Raw genomic sequence first — 23,935 nt, forward strand, 5'->3', positions numbered from 1 at the left:
ATCATTGCAGAAGAATTTTACTGAAGCTCACTCATAGCAGGAAAATGAAATTATGTTATTGGCTTATAACCTTCCAATACCGCCCCCTCCTCCAATCCCAAGAGAGCTTCCCTTCCCTTTAATACAAGTATTAAAACAGTATTAAATATCATTTAAAAACTGATGGTTCTAACCAGCCACTTGAAGGACAGCAGGGAGGGGGCCATTCTGGTTTCCCCAGGTAAAGAGTTCCAGAGTCGAGGGACAGCCAGCAAGAAGGCCCTCTCTCTCATTCCCACAAATTGAGCTTGAGATGGAAGTGGGTCTGAGTGAAGAGCCTCTTCTGAAGACCCAGGGCCTGGACAGGTTCGTACAAGAGGATGTGGTCGGCCAAATAGCCTGGACCTAAACTGTCTACGGCTTTAATGGTGCTTTGAATGCAATTTTCCTGCTTCTTGGCAGGGGGTTGGACTGGATGGTCCATGAGGTCTCTTCCAACTCTATGATTCTATTATTCTATAACTAGCAGTCAGGGGATTGTCTGCTCCTTGTAGTCAGCCCCAGTTAGCAACCTGGCTCTTGGGCCCAGCTGAAGTTTCCAAGTAGACTTTAGAGGCAGCCCCACATAGAGCATGTTACAGTAATCCAGACGGGATGTAACTAAGGCATGGACCGCCATGGCAAGACCTGGCTTCTCAAAGAATGGAAGAAGTTGGGGCACAAGTTTTAATTTTGCAAAGGTCCTCCTGGCCACCGATGACACCTGGGTCTCCAGGTTCAGTGCCACGTCCAGGAGGACCCCCCAGCTGCAAACCTGTGTCTTTAAGGGTAATGTGACCCCATCCAGCACAGGTTGGGTGCCTATTCCCTGATCCGCCTTACAACTAACCAGGAGTACCTTTATCTTGTCTGGATTTAGTTTCAATTTGTTTGCCCTAAGCAATGTTCTCTGTAGAACACAGAAGGGTCATGTGGATGCAAAGAAACCATGTCTCCCAAACCAAGTTCACTATCTTATTTCAAATGTTTTATCTCAGAATAAAGTGAACTGTCATACTCTATTCACAATCTTCAGTAAACAATTATTCTTGCAGTCTTGTTCAACTCCTAAATTATTGGTAAAATTCATAATTATGTATGCATGCTTTCTTTACAGGATTTACTGTATATTCAGTGGCCTTTTAAATGAAGTGGACAGTATTTGCACTCCGACTCAAAATATACTTCAACCAGAACACTAAAAACAGCAGCACATAATTATTTCACCATGTCACAGGATAGTTAACAGAACTGCAACAAACACATATAAAATAAATATTCTGAATTGACTCATCTAGATATTTGCAACACCAAATTATACAGAGCCTTACACAAAGCATTTCTGCTCCATGCATTTGCTGAAGGAATCAATTTGGTTGGCTGTGTTCAAAAAAAGGAAATTAAAAGACAGAATTAATCATGAAATTGCTGAATTAACCCTGTGGCTTGAAACAAGATAATGACTTTTTAAGCACACCTCAAATTTTAATTAAACTTATCCCTACCAGTTTATTAATACTACCTTGCGAATAGGTACTGCAAGTCTTTTAAACCCTTGGCATAATTATCCCTGTTCTATTTTTAACGTTTCATCGTTTTTTTGACCTCAGTACTAATGTTTTACTCAGAAAGCCATTCTGAACATTTGGTAAGATAAGGTTAAGATCCACAAAAGCTTCTTATAATAAATAAACAATGTGGGTTTAAAATTTAACACTATTTTGTGTTGTTTTTACATTTGGAGATAACACGAGCCAGAAATGATGTGATCTACCCATAAAGGTAAAGGTAGTCCCCTGACAATAAGTCCAGTCATGTCTGACTCTGGGGTGTGGTGCTCATCTCCATTTCTAAGCCGAAGAGCCAGCATTGTCCGTAGACACCTCCAAGGTCATGTGGCCAGCATGACTGCATGGAGCGCCGTTACCTTCCCGCCGGAGCGGTACCTATTGATCTACTCACATTTGCATGTTTTCGAACTGCTAGGTTGGCAGAAGCTAGGGCTGACAGCAGAAGCTCACGCCGCTCCCCAGAATCGAACCTGCGACCTTTCGATCAACAAGCTCAGCAGCTCAGTGCTTTAACCCACTGCGCCACTGGGGGCTCTGATCTACCCATACTTAACATCAAGTTCCAGGCTAAGAGAAAAACAGAATGCTATCTATCTGTATATGACTTCTTCAGATGTAACTACAAAAATAACGTATGTGAACAGAGACTGAAAAATAAGTATGCCACCATGAAATATATAACTCAGTTGTAATCTTTGTTCAAATATGTTACTATTAATTAAAACAATCATTAATGTTCCCCCAGCAACAGCAAGCCTATCCCTCTTGGCAGCTGAACCAGGAATTTCCAACTGGATGGCCCCCCACGAGGGTCTTCCTCCAGGGGCAAACCAAGAATGGGCAACGTGGAAGTCCCTGAACAGACTCAGAAGTGGAGTGGGCAGATCAAAAGACAACTTGGCAAAATGGCACTACGTAAAAGAATCCTCCACCTTGTGCGACTGTGGAGCATGACAAACAGCTCCACATCTGTATACTTGTTCACAATGTCCCACCTCATGTACAGAGGAAGAATTGTTTAAAGCTACAGACAATGTGGTCGCTGTTGCCCTGTTTTGGTCAAAAAATATTTACCCACTTGTGCTCCCTTCTGTTTTTATCAATTTTGTACTTATTTGTGCAATTCTTTTGATACAAAATAAATAAATAGAATTAAAACATCATCATATTTATCCTGAGTAATCCCTAAAAACATGAAGTTTTGTAAAGATAAACAGCACATTGCTATCCATACTAAGGTATTCTCAAGATTGCTCAGTGAAGATAAGATATATTTTACCACCCTGCCTAACGTAAAGCAAAGCTGTCTAAGAGTAACTATTCTCAATCCCTTCAGTGCTACTTCAGTGAAATCACAAATTTAATCCTCTTAAATTGTTATAATTATATATTTATAAGTGGACCCCCCCCCCCCCCTTTAAACATATTATCACTGTTGTTCCTTTGATGATGTCCAATATTTCCACCTACTCTTTTTTGTTGTTCCTTACAGAAAACAAATACTCAACAAATATTCTCCATTCACTTCCTTGGACCTTTCTTTGTATATAATACTACTGAGATGGTACTTAACTAGATTAAAATGATCATGGCTAATTTCCCCCCATCAAACACTACTTTATTCAATATGCAACACAGGTTCAGTGGTAGAGCAAGTCACCCATCAAAAAGTCATATATAATGAACTGAGAGAATTAATTTGCAATTACAGTTTTAAGACACAAACTTTTTTGCCTTGATATAATTCAACTAACAATGTAACTAAACATGATGTTGGTGAATGATGGGAATTTACACACAACAGAACAGTGGTTCCCCAGATGTTTTGAACTTCAACTCCCAGAAATCTACACAGCTGGTAAACTGGCTGGCATTTCTGGGAGTTAGAGGCCAAAACATCTGGGGGCGCACAGATTGAGAACCATTGCAATAGGAACTTATTATCAGAATGCCATGCTGTCATGTATAATCTATATGATACAAAATGTTGCTGCCAAATGCTAAAATTCCTTCTCCGACAAATGGACATTGAGCTTGTTTGATGGTTATAGCAGGTGAGCTCAGGTATCGTATGCCTGGGACTGGAGACTGGAGAACTTGGTACACTTCTTCTATACCTGGGATGTCATCCTCTTCCACCAAGCATGCAGCTTCAGGGGGGATGCTCATGGAGTAGTGAAGTAGAAAGAAGACATCGGCCTAACCAGCCAGATCAGCTAAATCAACCCTGGCAATCAATGGGGTGACAGATGTTGCCGCCAGATCGCCCTCATGTTACTATCATTACCTAGGCAAGGGAGCACTCATGAGGCTGGGCTAACACATTATAGGATGTGTAGTGTACCCACAGGTTTTACATTTATATCATTCTTTACACCGTGAACTTGCTTAATTATAGCTACAAAGATTTGGTTCTAGGCAATTGACTCCATGCATCTGATCAAATAGCATCTCAAAATGTAATAAATTAATCTGGGGAAGACAAAGACGACAATTCTCAATCGTAATCATCCCACATTAAGAGGGGAAAATACTCATTTGCTATTTATTTCCTGGCCAAGAAGGCAGTTTCTCAATTATCAAAAAACTATGTCATTACAAATGCAGGAACCACAAGGTGACCTCTGAACGACCTCTGAGGATGCCAGCCACAGATGCAGGCATTACGTCAGGAGAGAATGCTACTGCAACATAGCCATATAGCCCGAATTACTCACAGCAATCCAGTGATTCTGGCCATGAAAGCCTTTGAAAACACAATCACAAGGTGACTGGAAAATACTTTGCACTTCAGGAAGTATTTATCTGCACAAATATTGTGCACAAGAAGGCATGTATTTCTCTGCACATTGGAATACAAGTGCGGACTCCTCCTTTTCAGAAACTGAATTCTACACTGAAAATTCATATTGAAAAAAAAGGTATTTCTTTTAAGATGAATACTTCTCAAATTGTGACTGTGCAAAAATCTTTATATTCTCTGCCAGGACTGAGGATGCTGCAGGAATTATCCATTATTTCCTATGATACCAAGGAATACAAAAATTATATTCACTGTGCAACACAGCAATGCCACTTCTATGACAACAGAACCCTTACTTCAAAGTCTTGGTCAGGTATAATATTGATAAAGCTGTTGTTGATGTAACAATAAATTCTGTGGCTGTTTGCATGGGCAATTTGTCTGTCAGTTATCAATAATGAAAAATTGGAGAATCTTTCAATGGAAATGAAATAAGAGAAAAGCTCTTTTTAAAATAATTCCTTATTTCTTTGTTTGGATAAATAGTAAAATTAAACAAGAAGATGCTTTATTTAGACTTAAGAGGCTTATAAACAGCAAATCTAATACTGTACACTGAAAAAGCTAAACCCATTCAAGGACTTCATTAAAGATCTCATGTCAAACTTTTTATAACATTTTAATTGAAACTTCTTTAGGATTATGATTATAAAAAAACTCAATAAAAACATATAAATGGACTACTAAAAATTGAAACTTCTTTTGACTGTATAAGGAAGCACTAGCTTAATACAAGAAAAAGACCTTGGCATTTATTGATCACATGGTCTGTTTTCCTCAATTTCTGGAGCTAAAAAGGAATGTACGCTAAAATATTACACAGGTTGCACTATAAAACATGTAGGTTAGCGATTGAACTACAGCATTGTCACCACTGGGCTGGAAAAGTAAACATGGCAAAGGTTCATATTCACACATGTGACTCTATCTTACAAGTAATCAATTCTAGACTTTCATTTTACAGGAAATCTCTGAACTCAGAAAGTAACATCATACTCCTATTATTCAGTACTGTCCAATTTGTACAGAATTCTGTAGCATTAAAAAAATTAGGATACCTATTCTGAACAATGAAATTGATTCTAGTTATATATTATAAAGATCCTAAAGATAATCTCAATTTCTTATAGATGTCAAAGAAGATAGACAGATGACACTGCAGATTAAATATGGTGTACTTTTGTTGAGTTTTGTAATAATAACAGTACAATTTACCACCCACCTTTTACTCCGGGTAATTTTCCTTAGGGTGATTTTCCTTAGTGAACATATGCCAGATTGATATACTCTTCATGGCATAAAACACTGCCTTTTGTATTTGGTTCTCTATTTGTTGTTAACTCCTTCCTTCTCTTTCTGATGTGCTGGCATAATTTGCAAGCATATTCCAAAACAATTTCTCTTTAATTATATCCATTAAGAAACAAAACCAAAAAAAAAGACTGACTTGATCACCCTTTCTTTTCTTCTCTGATGCTGGTCTTTATCCAAACATGATTTACCAACCATGTACTGGAGGGTCTTTATCAGCAAAGATATGGACTGTAGGCTGTACCAAAGTGACTAGTCCAGCATTTCTCATCCTGGAGGTCAGGACTCTTGGGGGGGGGGAGGGGGTGGTTGCAAAGGGGTTTTAGAGGAGTTGCCAGAAACCATCAGAAAACATAATTTTTTTATGGTCTTAGAAACCCCTTTGGAGAGAAGACTGAAGATCTCTCAGCTTGTCCTTCGCTTCCTTTTTGGAAACAGTCTGCGAATCCTCCCACCAAAAGCCCTCTCAGCCAGCCTCTCAGCCAAGGGGAGGGCTGTTTCTGAAACTCCAAGTGGGGAGGGAAGAACAGGCGTGCTCGTCACATGGCAAAGTAGTGCACATATGCAGGCAAGGGAGAGAATGCGAGGCTGGAGGGAGGCTTGTGCATGCGAGTCCCTTCAAGACATGGGGTTCTGTGTGGGAAATTGGGCTCAATTCTATCATTGGTGGGGTTCAGAATGCTCTTTGAATGTAGGCGAACTATAAATCCCAGCAACTACAACTCCCAAATGTCGAGGTCTATTTTCTCCAAACTTCCCCAGTGTTCACATTTGGGCTGATTGAGTATTCATGCCAAGTTTGGTCCACCTAAATTATTGTTTGAGTCCACAGTGCTCTCTGGATGTAGGTGAACTACAACTCCAAAACTCAAGGACAATGCTAACCAAACTCTTCCAGTATTTTGTGTTGGCCATGGGAGTTCTGTGTGCCAAGTTTGGTTCAGTTCCATCGTTGGTGAAGTTCAGAATCCTCTTTGATTGTAGGTGAACTATAAATCCCAGCAACTACAACTCCCAAATGACAACATTAATCCCCGCCCCAACCCCAGCAGTATTCAAATTTGGGCATATTGGATATTTGTGCCAAATTTGGTCCAGTGAATGAAAATATATCCTGCATATGTGATATTTACATTAAGTTTCATAACAGTAGCAAAATTACATTTGTGAAGTAACAACAAAAATAATTTGATAGTTGAGGGTCACCGCAACATCAGGAACTGTATTAAGGGGTCGCAACATTAGGGAGGTTGAGAAACACTGAACTAATCGTTTTATATCTACAGTATATATTTGGGAAAGTACAGCAATTGCAGAAGAAACTTCAAACACAGAACTCTAATGGGAAGATTTCACTGAATCTGAAATCTGAAATCAATTCTTCTTAGATAAGTTTTTCCGTTTCACATAGTTTCTTGAGTAAAACTCATAAAATGCACTCGCTTCCCAATAATAAGGGATTCGCTCAGGCCAAAGAAACCCACACAGCCAGAATCCCTATCAGTAATTAGGGATATCAAGGACTGAGTCTCAGCTTTGGAAAAGATGCACAATATAAATAATGTAAGGCAGGATAGCCAAAGTGGACAACGATAAAGGATAAAAGAGGTAGCAACAATTACAGAAAAATCAGAAAAACTAATGGAAAAACAAGATGAAAACAGAATACAATTTTTTCCTGATCAAGTTGCTACTGCGACTCTAGCAAACACAAAGGATATGGAAGAAAAGGCAGGAGCACATGTGGACAGTCACAGTGGAATGGATGAGGCTCCCACCAAAATGCTTCACTCAGGTTCTGATTAGCTTTGTGCAGTCAAGAAGGAGAAAGGGGAGGAAAAGAGGAGGAGGAGGAGGAGGAGGAAAAGGAGGAATGACATCTGCAATTTCATGTTAGTTGAGGGAATTGAAGATTTAAAGAAATGGATTAATTAAAACATTAGTAATAGATATTTTTAATGATGTATATTGTGTATGCTGAAAAAAACCCATATTTTTCATCAAAACATGAATGTTCTATTCATTTCAGAAGACTTTGTTAATTTGCAGTAGTAAACATTGCTACTGAATTAAAAATGTAAAACTATTATCTTGATCTAAAATGATCAAGGGTCTGGAGAACAAGCCCTATGAGGAGCCACTTAAGGAGCTGGGCATGTTTAGCCTGAAGAAGAGAAGGCTGAGAGGAGATATGATAGCCATGTATAAATATGTGAGAGGAAGCCACAGGGAGGAGGGAGCAAGCTTGTTTTCTGCTTCCTTGGAGACTAGGACGCGGAATAATGGCTTCAAACTACAAGAGAGGAGATTCCATCTGAATATGAGGAAGAACTTCCTGACTGTGAGAGCCGTTCAGCAGTGGAACTCTCTGCCCCGGAGTGTGGTGGAGGCTCCTTCTTTGGAAGCTTTTAAACAGAGGCTGGATGGCCATCTGTCAGGGGTGCTTTGAATGTAATATTCCTGCTTCTTGGCAGGGGCTTGGACTAGATGGCCCATGCGGTCTCTTCCAACTCTATGATTTTATGTTTCTATGATCTCAATGTGCCTCACCACCAGCTAATACTATAGACAGAAAATTTACCATGTATTTAGGCAAGATTGAAAATTTCACTATCTGTGCTATCAACTCCCGAGTTGCAAATAAAAGAATAAAATAATTGAACTTCCATGATGAGACTGCGATGTAAAATGTTACAAGAACGTACTGACACAGGATGGTGAACAACTGCAAGAACAGCTATTATAGCCCTGTCTAAACATGAATTTTGTTATATAATACAACTTGGTCACAGCACTCTATAGTAAAGTTTATAGTATCTAACAAAAGTTATTATATTCAAAGCTAAACTAAACATGCAACTTTAAAGGAGAAATATAAAAGAACCTTAAAAGTTATCTGGCCATTCAATAAAAGTATAATGAGCGAAATATTTGCTAGTACAAGCTGAGTGTTCCCTTATCAAAATGCTTGGGATACAAAATGTTCTGTATTTTGGATTTTGGAAAACTTGAAAAAATATAATGAGATATCTTGAAGACCGGATGCAAGTCTAAAAACAATATTCATTTATGTTTCATGTACATCTTATACACAAAGCCTGAAGATAATTTAATAATTTAACATTTGAATAATTTTGTGCATGAAACATGTCCATGTCTATTGAACCATCAGAAAACAATGATGGTCAATTTTGGATTCTAGATAAAGGATGCCCAACCTGTATTACCAAAAGCAGGTAAAATTGCTTAGAATGGTGGATTTAGCCATGTACCACCAGTTAACCATTGCATGTATAAACAATGGAAATGCAAAGTCTATAAACGATATCTGCATTGCAGCAGTGTATGATTTACCATCTGGATACTTAATTTTAACATGAGCAATCATTTACAAATCGACAAATTGATATTGCTAACTATCTCCTCAAATCATTACAATTTAGGGAGCCCCCAGTGACGCAATGAGTTAAACTTTTGTGCCGGCAGGACTGAAGACTGACAGGTCGTAGGTTCAAATCCAGGGAGAGTGTGGATGAGCTCCCTCTGTCAGCTCCAATTCCCCATATGGGGACACGAGAGAAGCCTCCCACAAGGATGGTACAACATATAAACATCTGGGAATCCCCTGGGTAGCGTCCTTGCAGATGGCCAATTCTCTCACACCAGAAGTGACTTGTGGTTTTTCAAGTCGCTCCTGACATGAAAAAAAATTGCAGTGTAGTCTGAAGGAGAAAAGGTGAATAAGAACACTTTGGAAGAAGAAGTACAATGTGTAGGAAATGATAAGAGCTGTACATTGTTCAATGTGAGTGCAAAAGCTTTCTGACATACTGTATACATGAGGTGGCTTATTGGGAAAAAGGAGGCGTTTTAACATATTCCTGATATTTAAGATTACTAAATTGTCAACAACCCAATGTATTTTGGCATACTGTAAGAATATAATGCCTGCCTGTAGTAAAGGATTCTTTAAAACTTTGACCATTTTTCATCAATTCATAGCAATTGTGCTGATTTCATCTTTTTTCTGGCTTCTGGCTTCGTGGCTTCTCATCCAGTGAATAATTAAAAGTACTCATACCCCTCTCAGACTAGTTAATATCCTTCTTCATTATGGTGACTCAGAAAGATTCCATGTTTGATGGTATCATAAGCTATTAAAGGCCCAGCAGAACAAAAAAGGACATACTCCCCTGTCCACTTCCGCATATAAGTTATGGACAAAAATCACCAAAGTTGCCTCTGTCTCATAACCAGATCTGAAATGTAATAAGCCATGAAGGGCAAGGTGGCAGTCATGTCTCCAAGGATTCTGTCCAAAATCTCAAGTGGCACAACCTGAAAATTATTCATCAATACTGGACAAGCAGAGCAGGAGGTTACATCCACCAGAACGGAATCAACTCTGGTGTCGGAAGACATTACATTAGCATTTGAAAGTGGGTGCTCCTGCTTTCCTATCATGTAGCTGTCCCCTGCAGAATTCTGGAAAATATAGTTTAGGGCAGGGCCTTTGGAATTCTCAGCCAGAAAAGTCCTCAGCTTCCCTAAGCTACATTTTCCTGAAGTCTGCAGGAGGCAGCCACATGATAGGAAAGTGGGAGAACCTGCTTTAAATCACTAATGAGATATCGTCCTGAATCAGAGCAAATTCAAATGAGTTGATCTATAAAATAGTGAACTAATTATTTGCAGTGGGCTATTAAGTGGCTTACGTTCTCCTAAATTTAAACTTCAGTTATTGTGCACTGTCCATCAGGCCTCCTAGATCTTACGCTGGTGCTTCCCGCCCCACTCCCTGCCACTGGTCTATCCAAGGCTGGCTGGTTTGCATTCAGGTGTCTCTGCCACGTGAAACAGCTCTGCAGAATGGTTCTATGCGGATGCAACAGGGTTAGCCAGAAATGACGTTTTTGCTACCTTTATAGCATACCAGGCAGATTTTAGCCTATTTTCAGTCAGACTCATTTGAATTTTCTGTTGCTGTCACTCTAATCTACTGTTTCTTAAACTGTGGGTCCCAACCCAAAATGAGATTCCCTTGGCTCAATGTTGGAGTCCCCTCAAAAATTTCAGAACATCACCCAGTGGCTTATTTTAAGCATTTACATGTATCTGTCATGCAGTGTTTACAGCAGACTCTGCAGAAGATGCTTCAGCTGTATTTCATACAAAGGAATATCAACCTGTTTAGCAAGCCCCGAGTCTCCTTTGGGGTGAGAAGGGCAGAATATAAATACTGTAAACACTGTAAATAAATAAATAAACTCTCTAGTAATTTCTAATTCCTTCAGCAGTACAACATGGTCAATCCCTACCAGAGGTTGATCACAGAATCAGACTGGATGATCTAGATCAAACCAGTAGAGTTACACTGGAAGGCCTAAAAATATTTATAGGGGATACGTTATCCATGATTATATTTGGCCTTTTATTCCTAAACCAAGGCACCATTTTCAAACTGTTCTTCACACATCTCATGTGATTATTATTATTTATTTATTTACTGTACACTGATGTGAGTGTTCTGAAAAAACAATGGGACAGGATTATATTAAATAAAATAACAAAAATTCATATATAACACTATCAGAGGAGGAACGGGTGCAAAAGCAGAAAAAGCAATTTATCCGGAAAGTGGGATAATATTCCACGAAAGTAGTTTTGCTACCAGTCAATACAAAAAACATATTTTTGTGTTATGTTAGGGAATATCTGATCAAAACTAGTGATATGATCAAAAATCATTATCTGAACATAGTTCAGAAGAATCTAGGAAGGTTTGTAATGTTTATCTCCATGGAAAGTATGCTTGATTTCCATGAGACTGAGATAGAGACTCCGGTCACATTCCCACTTTTATCATTAGAAACTTAACTCTATTCAAAACATTTTAGGCATTTAAGGTGAAAAATAAGCCAATTTCCAACCAAGGGGAATCAGAGTTGTTGTTTTTAGCTTATATGTTGAATACTCATTATAAAACACTGTTCCTTCCTGGAACCTGGTAGTTTGTCTTCTAAATGTTTATATTCCTAATAACAAAAGAGACAGGGAAGGAGGCCAGAGGAGGGAGAGGAAATGAAAGAAGAAAATAATATATATGAGAGAAAGGTGAAGAATGTAATGACAAAAATCACAGGACAAGTTAGAAGGAAAATAGAACAGAGAAAAACCAGTAGAAGAGACAGACCTGGGTTTCTCCTTCGTGATGAGTCCACTTCTTCTGATATCACATCGTGTAATGGACAGACAGAGACACAAAGAAGATGGGCGTGAGTGGATGTACTCAGAAGGTAAAAATTGACACTGAGGGAAAGGGTCACAATTGTTTGAGAAAGAAACCTGTAGTGTACAGTCAGTCAATGGGAAAAAGAAAACACAGCAAACACTAAAAGGAATAAAATATCCATTTAAACCATAAAGGAAAAGAAAAAAGTTAGTGACTAAGAGAAAGAAAACCCATGTTACATTCAACTGCTCGGGGATGACTTCTGGAGGGGAAAAGAGAAACATTTACTGATGGATTAGGTTTAGTCCAGGAATATTCAGCTTGCTCAAAAATATGTTTGGAATAAAACTATAAATTAGTCTTAAAATCTTTCTTTGCTCATATTGATTAGTTCACAATCTTTTAACAGTCTTTATTCTTTTCTTTTTTTAAAAAAAATTGAAAATGGCACAACAGGAAAGCAGGAAAAGGATAGTGTTTTCAAAAAGAAGAAACAAAGCTAGTGCTTTCTGGAACTTCAGACGGAATGAGTATTCATTACATCCCAACACCTTAAAAATAGTTAAAGCAAGATTGCAAATAAGATTAAGTGAAAAGATGAAGTATGCAGAACTTTCACATGTGTGACTTCGTGTATCTGTTGGCCAGAGCAACACATTTGAAAACTGATATTTCTGTGTGGATTTCTAAGTAAACATCTTTCAATTCATGCAAGGATCATTTCTCTCCTCTCGTGGACATCTTCACTTCATCTGCATGGCTCTCCCACTGACATCCTCTCTACTGACCTATCTTTACATTTTAACAGAAGTTTGTACTGTTTTCATTCACAGATTTAGTATATCTGATATAATAAACACCTAATTAATATAAACCAAGTACTCATTAAACATGAGCCTTGAAAATATAATCATGTAAATCAATATTTTTGTCTTAGGAACATTTCCATGTCCATACAAAAGTCAGTATACATCGCCAAATATCCATGACTGTTGACAAACATTCATATACACAACATTCATATATACAAAAGAATTATCCAGATTGATCAGTTTATCTGCCCACAGTATATCCAAATTCAGGTTTATCTGTTCATCAATGGCCTGTCAATCCCTTTCCTAAAATCAGATTCTTCAACAATGAGCTGCATGGTGCAGTAAAACATTATTGGCAGATTAGATTCTTAATTCGGTGTTTAATTAAAAGAGATAAAATAATTTACACTGCACTGATCTGAATAGTGGTCTTTTTATTGTTTTATGGTTGCTTGAGTGGAGTGAGACACGTCACACACACAAAAAATGAAAACCAAAGGGAAAAAAAGTGTCTAAAGCATCACCAAGAGAAACATGCTAATTAAGTTGGAGATTTATCGAGATCGGTCTAACTAATTTGAGCTCAGTCTAAAATATATATTTAAGTTTGTACATGCTTGCTTTGAAATAAGCCTTACTGAGTAATTGGACTTATTTCAAGTGCAGCTTTCTCTTCTAAGCCATTGTAGTTCTATTCAGCCATTTCCGATCAATATGCCATCGAACCATGAGGATGGTGCTACCACCTGCTTCAATATCAAGGAGACGCTTCCATCACAAAATTACCGTCCATAAGTAGAAGCCAATGGATAGGGTTAATAGTGGAGAGCATTGCTGACACAGTGAGTGTTTACAATACACACAACAGGCTACATAAGATAAAGTAAGAACATCTTATCCCTGATAAGTATTGCTTCCAATATATTCTGGTAGTTAATAAATAAAAACTTTATTTATATACTGCTCTATCTCCACAAAGGGGACTTGGGGCGGTTTCCAAGTAACATCACTGAAACATAGAAAGTCAACACCATAACATAAAATTAACAAAACAACATAAGCTTAAAATTATCACAATAGCACGTGTATATTAAAAGTAATCCTGCCTGTTCATAGCAATTAAAAAGCCGGGCCAGGGCTAGTGCAAACTCAAAATATGAGGGGGCCGGGAATTAAATACAGTGCTATAACAGGCTAACGGCAATAGAGGGTACGGGTCTGTGGCTGCTCATTTCCAGGGCCTATTAGAGGGATGACTGGGGTAATAGGTAAGAAGTGCAAGGCCATATTCAACAATGTTTGGGGCTGGACTAGAACTGGTCATTCTCAAAGGCTTGTTGAAACCACCAGGTCTTCAAGTTCTTACAAAAGGAGGGGAGGGATGGGGCCTGTCTTATTTCCCCTGGAAGGGCATTCCAGAGGCAGGGGGCCACCACCAAGAAGGCCCTCTCTCTTATCCCCACCAACCATACTTGTGACGGTTGGTGGGAGCAAAAGGAGGGCCTCCCTGGAAGATCTTAAGAGTTTGCGCCGGTTCATAGAAGAAGATGCGATCGCGGAGATAGGTGGGGCCCAAACTGTTTAAGGCTTTATAGGTCATGACCTGCACCTTGAATTTGGCTCGGCAACTTATTGGTAGTTGCTATAATAGCAGTAGACACAAATGGTATCCTTTCTACAAACCCAGAACTCAAGGCTTCTCACAGGTCTTCAATAGAATACTGTAATTTTCATGCAAATTGATAACCTTGGACTCAGATGGGCTTCCTGAAGATAAGAGTTCCAAATTATCTGAGAAAGAAGTCAGTACAGCCTAAAATGTATACCCATAAATAGCCCTTTCAGAATTTCAAAATGAAAATAATCAAACCACAGGTGTAAAGGAATGGAATGCAAAGATTACTTTCCAATCAGATTAGTTTTTCCAATGGCAAACTATTGCTCACCTACTCAACAGAATTGAATTTGAGTGAAGAAGCACAAAAGTATATCATGGATCTGCTTTCTTAAATATTTTGTTAAACATATTTGAATCCAGTCGACAGGAGAGGAAAAAATCCGATCTTTAAAGAGCTGGCAGTTCCCTATAAGTGTTCTTAAAGGTTTCTTTTCCATAGATTCATCATAAATCAAAGTTGATGGTAGATAACAGCAAAAAAAATGCTCTCAGTATACTCAAAATTCAAACTGCACAACCTTCTGGAAGAAAAATAGCTGGCTTCTAGTCATTTGCATCTTATCTATTGTTCACTTTTCCATCCCATTAAAATGATCCCTCTTAAGAATTGATCTAACAATTCACTTGCCTCCAAACAAACACTACTGCTTGTTTATCTTGCCTTCTTAATTATACGGTACCATCCTACGAAGTCTTTTTCCCTATTTCTTCTGTTCCTTATTCTCAATAATTCCCTGTTTTTTATGTTGAACAACCATAATATGTCCCCTTTCCCCGAAAAATCATTTGTGCCCAAATTCCAAAAAATCCCAAAAATTTACATGACTTAGGTCATATAGCAACCCTTCACACATCTGAATTCCTCAAATATTTAAATTATGGCACATAAGAATGAAACGTTTCCGAAACAGAAAGTTTGAATCTTATTTAAGCCAAGCACTTTTTTCTAATTAATGTGCATTCTAATACAAGTGGCTCTATTTTTGCTATTCTAACAAAACAAAAAAAAGGAACTGTGGCACATGACTAATCTAAATAATTTCTACATACTAAAAAAAGTCACAAACTAAAAAAAAAAGATACATTAAGCACACACTCAATAAAAAAGCATGAAATGTAACAATTTTATAGTCTCATGCTTTCTGGTGGTTTTCCAAACCCTGACCAACCTGGCTGAGTATGATGTTTCTTTCTCGGGAATGATTTGTCATCAGCTATTGTACCATTCACCTTTTCCTGCTGGTCTTCCCATGTAACTTCTAGCATAAACCAAAAGAAATCAGAGCTCATCAGAAACATTACAAAACGTCTGCATGATACCTACCATATTTTGATGCAATATACTGTCAAGTACAGGCAGTCCCCGTTATGAACAAGATAGGTTCTGTAGGTCTGTTCTTCAACTGAATTTGTATGGAAGTCAGAACAGTTTTTTAAGTGCAACTCCAGCTCTATCTATCTATCTATCTATCTATATCTAATCTTTGGATAGCATAGGGAAGGATTAACACCCCTGTGGTGTTTGTTTTGCTATCTGTGCCCCTGTTCAGATTTCACTTCATTTTCTGTCCCTATGATCATTGTATTTTGAAAAAAAAATGCTTGTTATGGAAACAAGAATTGGTGGTAAAGCTTCAGTGGAGACACCTTTTCCCCATAACTCTTCCAGGGTAAATTTCTCTTCATATGGATAGATTTCTCTCACTTCCTGTTGTCTCACCCCTGTTCTTAACTATGAGATGTATGTATACGAGATGTTTGTAACTCGGGGACTGCCAGTATGTGTGTGTATGTGTGACAGTTGTTGTTTATTTGTTCAGTCGCTTCCGAATCTGTGATCTCAGGGACCAGCCCACGCCAGACCTCCCTGTCGGCCGTGTCCACCCCCAGCACCTTCAAAGTGAAGCCAGTCACTTCAAGGATACCATCCATCCATCTTGCCCTTGGTCTGCCCCTCTTCCTTTTTTCTTCCATTTTCCCAAGCATCATTGTCTTCTCCAAGCTTTCCTGTCTTCTAATTACGTTTACTTCTTGGGAGGAGAGTAATGACCAATCTCGATAAAATATTTGGAAGGAGTTACCTTTAAAATTGCACCTATTCTGACTTACACACAAATTCAACCTAAGAACTAATCTATAGAATCTATATTATTCATAACCCAGGGACTGCTTGTAAAACATAAGCAGTGACAATTGACGTATGTCAGTTAATAAAACTATTAATACGCATGAAGTTTTACTGACAGATTCCTACCCAGAGGAGCTTACCATCTTAAATGTGTCAAAGGGTAGGTAACAAAGGAAAGGAAGATTTACAGCCTGTGAAATAAACATGGGCATATACATTTATTTCAGTTATGCATATGCTGGATTAGTTACAGTAAGTTTATTTAGTAATTTACACATGTTTTATTTCTAATTGTTCCTTATTCCAAACCAAAGACTCAAGGGAAATTATGTGCTTGAAATAGTATAGTGAAGTGTATTTAGTGTTGGAGTAGGACTCCAGGAGACCAGAATGCAGATCCTTACTTGGCCATGGAAACCCACTCTCGGTATCAAAGAAAGGTAAAGGCAATTCCCTCTTTAAAAAATCCCCCCAAAAAACCCTCAGGGTTGGGTCACCTCAGGGTTTCCATATGTCATAAACAACTGAAAGGCACACAAAACAATGCAAAATAAAAGACAACGCCAACATTAATTGACATTGGTTCCAGTAACTATTTTAAAATTAGAAATTTTATATGCAATGTAAGGATCTAACCTTCTTCAAAATGAAGAAATCAGGGAAGTAGCTATCTAATGTTGTGCCTTAAGGCTTTTTTAAAAAACTTTTTTGTCGGTTATAGGTATTTAAAAACCAAAGATGTTCTATTGCTGTATTAACATTTATGAATATTGCAGAAAGCAGTATGAACATGGTATTGTCCCACATATGGTTTTGGAAGGCTGGAAAGCCCAAAACCCAGTAGACACAATTCTTTGTGTCTGCTTGTGAGTTTTTTTTAATATATGAAGAAAAAGTAACAAATAAGGAATGTCATCATTAATTCCTAGCAAGCACAGTGTCAGCTATTTGGGAAGGAAAAAAAGAAACTTTAATATGCTACTGAGTTATGGAAGAATGGGCCTCTTTGTTTGAACCTCACAATATAGAAGAAACTGATTCACACTTCACATGCATTGTTACAAAAGAATACCTCAAAGGGACTGAGATCAACATCTGATACTATTAATGTTTGTGTGCCCCCCCCCAAAAAAAACCCCCTCATTTTCCTTATATGTCTCATATGCTTTTCCTGAATATAAGGAATAGAAAATGCAGGGAATTTAATAGCCTGACCAAGAAAACGTGGTGGGAACTGCATGCTGGAATAATTAATTTCTTCCTTCATTGTTTTAAGGCAGCATAAATCTAATGGGATTCTAGAACAGATATTTTAAATGTCAGAATTAAGACACTGAAAATAAGAATTAGACTTCATAGAAAAATAACAGGATGCCAACAACAGATTGCTACTTACACACATTATATTCTAGTGACCAGTTTAATACAGCACTGATGTGCTAGGTTTAAGGTATATTATATATTATATTCTATTCATATTATATTATGAATATTTTTTCTCTTAACCTCTTTATTTTGCACCATATAAAAATATATAATTTCTTTATAAATGTTGATAACCCAGTTTTTTTCAAGGCTAAATAACTGAGGAATGTTGTTCTCAATGTAGCTGTAAGAAAACTCGCAGAAGTTGAAATCATGTATTACAATTGGGATTTACTCATCCATTCTCCTGCCAAACAGAGCTGAAAGCATTTATTTAAGTTTTCAAGTCATTCTTCCCACCTAAACATATTGCAAGGCTATATTTTTCCAATACTCCTATCATCCTGCCGCACTCAGCAACCCATGTACCTGATTTTATTGGCTATATATAAGCTGTAAGAAAATTGAGCAAAACTGTCCAAATTCGACTTCTTTTGGAAAATATTTTGTTTAGCATACTGTTAAAGGAAGACTGGGAATAATTCAAGTTACACATGTAATTGCACTACTGCATTCCAGATAGATATACAGATTGAGTTTCCCTTGCCCAAAATTCTTGAGACCAAAAGTGTTTAGGAACTTTTCAGTCTAAGCACAAAATTTATGTATGTTTCGTGTATATCATATGCATATAGCTGGAGATAATTCTATACATTTTTTAAAAATACTGTAATTTTGTGCTAGAACCATCAGAAAGCATAGGTGTCACTATCTCAGTGACCCATGTAACAATAACAATAGCAATATTTTTTTATTGATTAGCCCTTAGGCCACATCACAATGCCAAACCAAACAACGAGGCTTGATAAGACTTGATTGCACTCTATGTAGTAAGTTAAAAGAAGACACTTATACAGTAAATAAATATGGTAAAACTAATTATATACATCATACTTCCTTATCACCCCTACAATTTACGCCAATCAGCCTCACATATGGAGTTCTCAAACGTATTGTTTTGTTTAAATACAGAACTGTTTTATATGGGGTTTTTTGGGTCTTGGCCACACGTTAAATATGTTGTTCTGATGTGAGATTTCCAATACATTGTCTGTTTGATATATGGACCAAGGTAGAAGTCCTCACCTTATGATACAATTTACAATGAAATAATAAGTGTGGTATTTCAGATGCTCTGCAGATACAAATCCGTTCATTATAAGGGATGCAGTGATCCTTGTTAAAAAAAACAATGAATTTTGAATTTCAGAACTCTGGATAAGGATGCTCAACATTTATCTTTCCCAAGAAAGTTATCTTAATAAGGATTCAATATGTCTTTAAATCTGTATCTCTTCTCTTTTAGTTCCTCCCCTTTTCATCTAACTGTTCAAGCTTAGAAATCTATCAACCCACTTTTTCCGTGTCTGCCTTTGATTCTCACTTTCTCTACAGCATAATAGAGCACGTGTATCAAAAGTATTTTCTTTTTGCTTTATTTAGATTTCTTTTCTTCAAATCTCAACAGAATTCCAAATACACTTTTAAGTCATTCTCCACATATTATTGGAAGGCTATGTTTTCCAGTTCTTCTATGGATCCTGCCACACTCTGCAACTCCAGGAAAACTGGGTGTGTTCAAGGACATGATGCATATGTTACTTGGCTGCACTGGATAGAAAGCTGAACAGCATGCTCTGCTACAGCTCAGGACTGTCTCAGAACACAATAACTAAATGACAATGCACCAAATTCAGTTTAAGCAAAATAGCAAAAAATATGATTGAAAACTTGCAGCACTGTAAGTTATTAAGCATTGCACAGACTCAAGTAAAGAAAAGACCAACTTGCTCTTTCATCCACTAAGAAGTATGGGATGTTTTGCTCATAAACTTTGTATTAAAAACATAACTAAGATTAATGAATCAGAAAAAGTGCTTTATGCTCAAGTAAAATGACCATTTAACACACAGAGGCAAATTTAACATGCAAAAATAAAAATAAGTAACTGTCCAGGTGTATAGAAGAGATTTGCTAGCATCTAACATTTATACGAAGTAATGACTATATCAACAAAGGAAACAAATCATAAATTAATTAAAAGGGCCTCAATCCAAAGCAGTTATATGCAAACAAGAGAACTATAACAGTTGTCTCTCATAGCCAGAAACTGTTCCCATTGTGTCATCTATAATGAGCAAGTTTTGTGCCATTTATTGAGGTTTGTCCACCTTACTTCACCAAAATTCAGAAGCAACACTAGTTTCAGTGTGTTTTACTGGATATGAAAAATATGCCCTGGGTTCACCATTCTTCTGTAGTATGGCATCACTCTTTTATGCTTCTTAAAAGGTGGAGGGATTAAAACAAGCCAGACAGAAATGTTCCATTACTTCCAGCATCTTCCCATCAGAAAACAGGGGAAATGTTCTAGAGACCTCTCCATTATCAGAGAACTTATGAGGCAATCTCACATATCAGACAGGGGGTCATCTAGACATATGAAAGCCCACTGCCAAGGCCAAATGGAGTGAAAAGACTTTTTTCTATGTAATACTATGTAATTTAATTATGTCCTCAGTATAAAAATGTCATTTTATTCATTTAAATTCTACCTTTTCTGCCTAGCGATCCAATAATGGAACTCAAGGTACCTTACAAATGAATAAGGTCATGCAATTTATGGAGTAAATAAAATAACCTAATCACTAGATATAATATCCTCCTTGCAGACCATAATACCAATAAAGGGAGAAAGGGAGAAACATGCCAAGAGAAAAGTGCATCAAGCATATCCTTGTCAGGACTGCCTTCCATCTCAAAAGATATGCCCTGAATGTGAAATACCATGCGGATCCAGAATAGGTCTCCATAGTCACTTACAAACTCACTGCCAAGAGTCTACCCTTGGAAGACAATCAGCCCCGGCCATGAGTGAATGCTTATAATAATAGGAACTAAAATTTGTTTGATCTTCAGCTCTATACACTAATATGACGCAGTTCAGGATGCAATTCAAAAATGATTTATTGACAGTTGCAGATTATCATATAGACTTGTGCATAAGTTGACATCATATATGAGTCAAGGGAAGGCTTTGTGGCCAAACCGATGGAGTTTGATAAGACCTATGGACCAGTAGAGGGGTATTGCACAGAGAAGAAGCAGTGCCAATGTCACTCCAATTGGTCAGCTGCCCCTGGCTGCTGCTGCCATTTTTTCACCCGGTACAGGGATGTTCATCTTTGAGGTTTTTGCAGGACAGCCTAAGCTTTCACCTTTTGCCCTTCTACTCAGAGGAATGATTCTTTTTTTTTGATAAGAGTTAAGGTGCAGTACTTACGTTGACCCATGGATACTTTGACCCAGTTTTTTGGGGTCAATGTGTTGACTAAAATTTCAACTTATACATGAGTTTATGTTAAGACATAACAGAACTCAAAATATTCCATGCAGTCTCTCTCCTTCACAAACTCCATGCAGTCTCTCCTTCACAAACTCAAAACAAAGAACTACTCTGGTAACCTCTTCCTCAGTTTCTACAATCTATAGAAATTTATATACTTTTACAGCTGGGTTGTTGTAGGTTTTTTGGGCTGTATGACCATGTTCTAGAAGCATTCTCTCCTGACATTTTACCTGCATCTGTGGCAAGCATCCTTAAAGGTTGTGAGGATGCTTGCAGGAGAAACATCAGGCGAGTATGCTTCTAGAACATGGCCATACAGCCCGAAAAACCTACAAGAACCCAGTGATTCCGGCCATGAAAGCCTTCAACAAGCAAACAAGTGATTTGCTTTCCATGCTAAGGTCAGGAAATTTCTACAGGCACAGACTGGCCAGTTGGAGAAATAATCAACCTTGCTGTACCCTGTAAGGAAAAGTTGATAGAAGGCATGACCACTGTCCTTCACTGACAGTAGGACGAATTTTAAGGCTGCTGCATGGCCTAGCAGATGTTCCTAACAGCCTTGCATACTTTCTGGCCCAACTGGTTGCTGGCTAGGAAGCACCCTGCCTTGCTAGTTTGCCAGCAAAGCTAATTACTTTTCTACTTTTCTCAGCTATATGCACTCAGTATCCAAGTGAATCAAACAATATTTCATGAGAAGGGGGGGAAAGCAGAAATACGCAAAAAATCAAAATTAATCTGCCCCTTGAGGTCTTCTTATAAAACTGTGGGGATTTCTGTATTTTATTGGCAAATGGAACAGGAAAAAATCAGTAAAATGGAATAATTAAGCAATGTATGGTTTTTAGTTTAATTTTCTGGTTTGTTTGTTTATACGTATATCAAATTAATATTTTTTGTGTTTTCAATCATATCCTTTAATACAGTTTATATGTTGTACGTTTTGATGTAATATGTTTCTAAGAAAAATAAGTTCCCATACAGAGTATTGCATTTGTGACAACTTAGTGCCTGTATTACAATGCATTTTACCCAAGACAGGTAAAATGTGATGTGTTATATACTAGGATATCAGTGTATTCATGAGAAGACTAAGCAATTGTCAGTCTAGTGCATAAACTGTAACAAGGTTTCTCTATTTTAAATAAATACAGTCCTGTCTAATGTGTAAAACTTTAGCACGGCCATAATTTGATTTTACAGTCAGCACTTCCAAAGGATATTCAACTAGTAGAACTACTTTCTATAATTAATGCCACAAACTGCCAGAGTATCTACTTTTATCTTGCACATGTAAACTACAAGCATTTTCCAAGTGAAAACACTGCAGGAAATCACAAATTCAGATTACTGTCTTTGAACAAGCAGTTTTCAGTTTCATGAAATCCCATTTTACAATTTTAGTATACACAGCAAATGAAAAATGTCAGGACTGGGCAAGGGAAATAGTATAGATGTCTGTGACATGAATATTGACTGCAACAGGCAAACTCTTGAAATTCCTTGGTTCACAGAGCCTATAGGAGAAAACGATCCTTCCTTAATGTTAATTCTCCCTGTTCAAATTAATGTCTTTACAAACATCAGCACAAATGCTAATCTTAGTAAAAACTAAACAGGATATGGTATTCATCACAATTTTAATTCACTGACCAACCAATTTATTTTTATCATTTTTCTTTCACTTCTTTTTCAGTCATTTAGTTTACTGCAAAACTTAAAATTCTTTAAATCTCTGTCTTGATGTATAGAAAATATCCTTCCCACTTAAGTGATTATTGGAGAAGTATGAAACAGTCAAACCATTAGCATTTATTATTTACCTTGAATTAACTTTTCCACACTGATTTGCAAGAAATGCATTCCTATTGAACTGTACCATATCGAATATCCTACAGGTATAAACATTTTGTATACACAGCCACAAATACAAAAATGAAATGAATTCATGCCATTCATTTAATTTCATTCTGATTTTTTTTTGCACAAAATACAGAGAGAAGAGGCCTCACAAGGAAAGGCAAGCACTACATCCAACAGCTTCTGCTATTGCTAGAGTTTGCCCATGTGACTTTTTTGCAACATCCTAACTCAATGAAGACCCAAGCCCACAATCCGAATCATAACTGCTGTCTCTGTTAATGGGTACCACTCACTCCAGCTGCATCATGAGATGCAGAGCTAACCTTAAGAAATGGGGCATCAAAGTGGAGTCCACGACATGTGCGTGTGGAGAAGAGCAAACCACAGACCACTTACTACAATGCAGTTTGAGCCCTGCCACATGCACAATGGAGGACCTTCTTACAGCGACACCAGAGGCACTCCAAGTGGCCAGCTTCTGGTAAAAGGAAAACTAGTATAATGCTAAGTTTTTAACTTTGTTTGTGGTTTTTCTATACATTAAAATTGTATTTTCCACTTGCTTATGACACGATAAATAAATAAAATCCCAGCTGCAGCAGTTGAAGCAGTTGGCAAGCAAAAACAGGCCTCTGCTGGGGGAGCGATTGCTGCAAAAGGGGATGACATCAAATTCAGGGAGAACTCTGGAGGAACCTCATGTATTTGAGGGACTTTAATTTAGGGTATAAGAATGGTG

At 37.6% G+C, this 23,935-nt stretch overlaps 1 protein-coding gene across 49 annotated transcripts in view; it reads right to left on the reverse strand.

Moving 5' to 3' along the window:
- The window catches only part of RIMS2 (regulating synaptic membrane exocytosis 2), a 401,331-nt gene that overhangs the window by 102,417 nt on the left and 274,979 nt on the right, over positions 1 to 23,935 (reverse strand). For 44 of the 49 annotated variants that reach the window (XM_060775725.2, XM_060775741.2, XM_060775724.2 and 41 more), the window contains 2 exons: positions 15,598 to 15,687; positions 11,897 to 11,929 (listed from right to left, as the gene is read on the reverse strand). The exons of 2 other annotated variants lie outside the window; for them this stretch is intronic. In XM_060775725.2, coding sequence (XP_060631708.2) covers positions 11,897 to 11,929; positions 15,598 to 15,687 — 123 coding nt within the window. The remainder of the gene's footprint in view (positions 1 to 11,896; positions 11,930 to 15,597; positions 15,688 to 23,935) is intronic. 3 more of the 49 variants (XM_060775710.2, XM_060775703.2, XM_060775714.2) reach the window with 2 other exon arrangements.

Source organism: Anolis sagrei, chromosome 4, assembly GCF_037176765.1.
Source record: "Anolis sagrei isolate rAnoSag1 chromosome 4, rAnoSag1.mat, whole genome shotgun sequence".
Taxonomy (NCBI): domain Eukaryota; kingdom Metazoa; phylum Chordata; class Lepidosauria; order Squamata; family Dactyloidae; genus Anolis; species Anolis sagrei.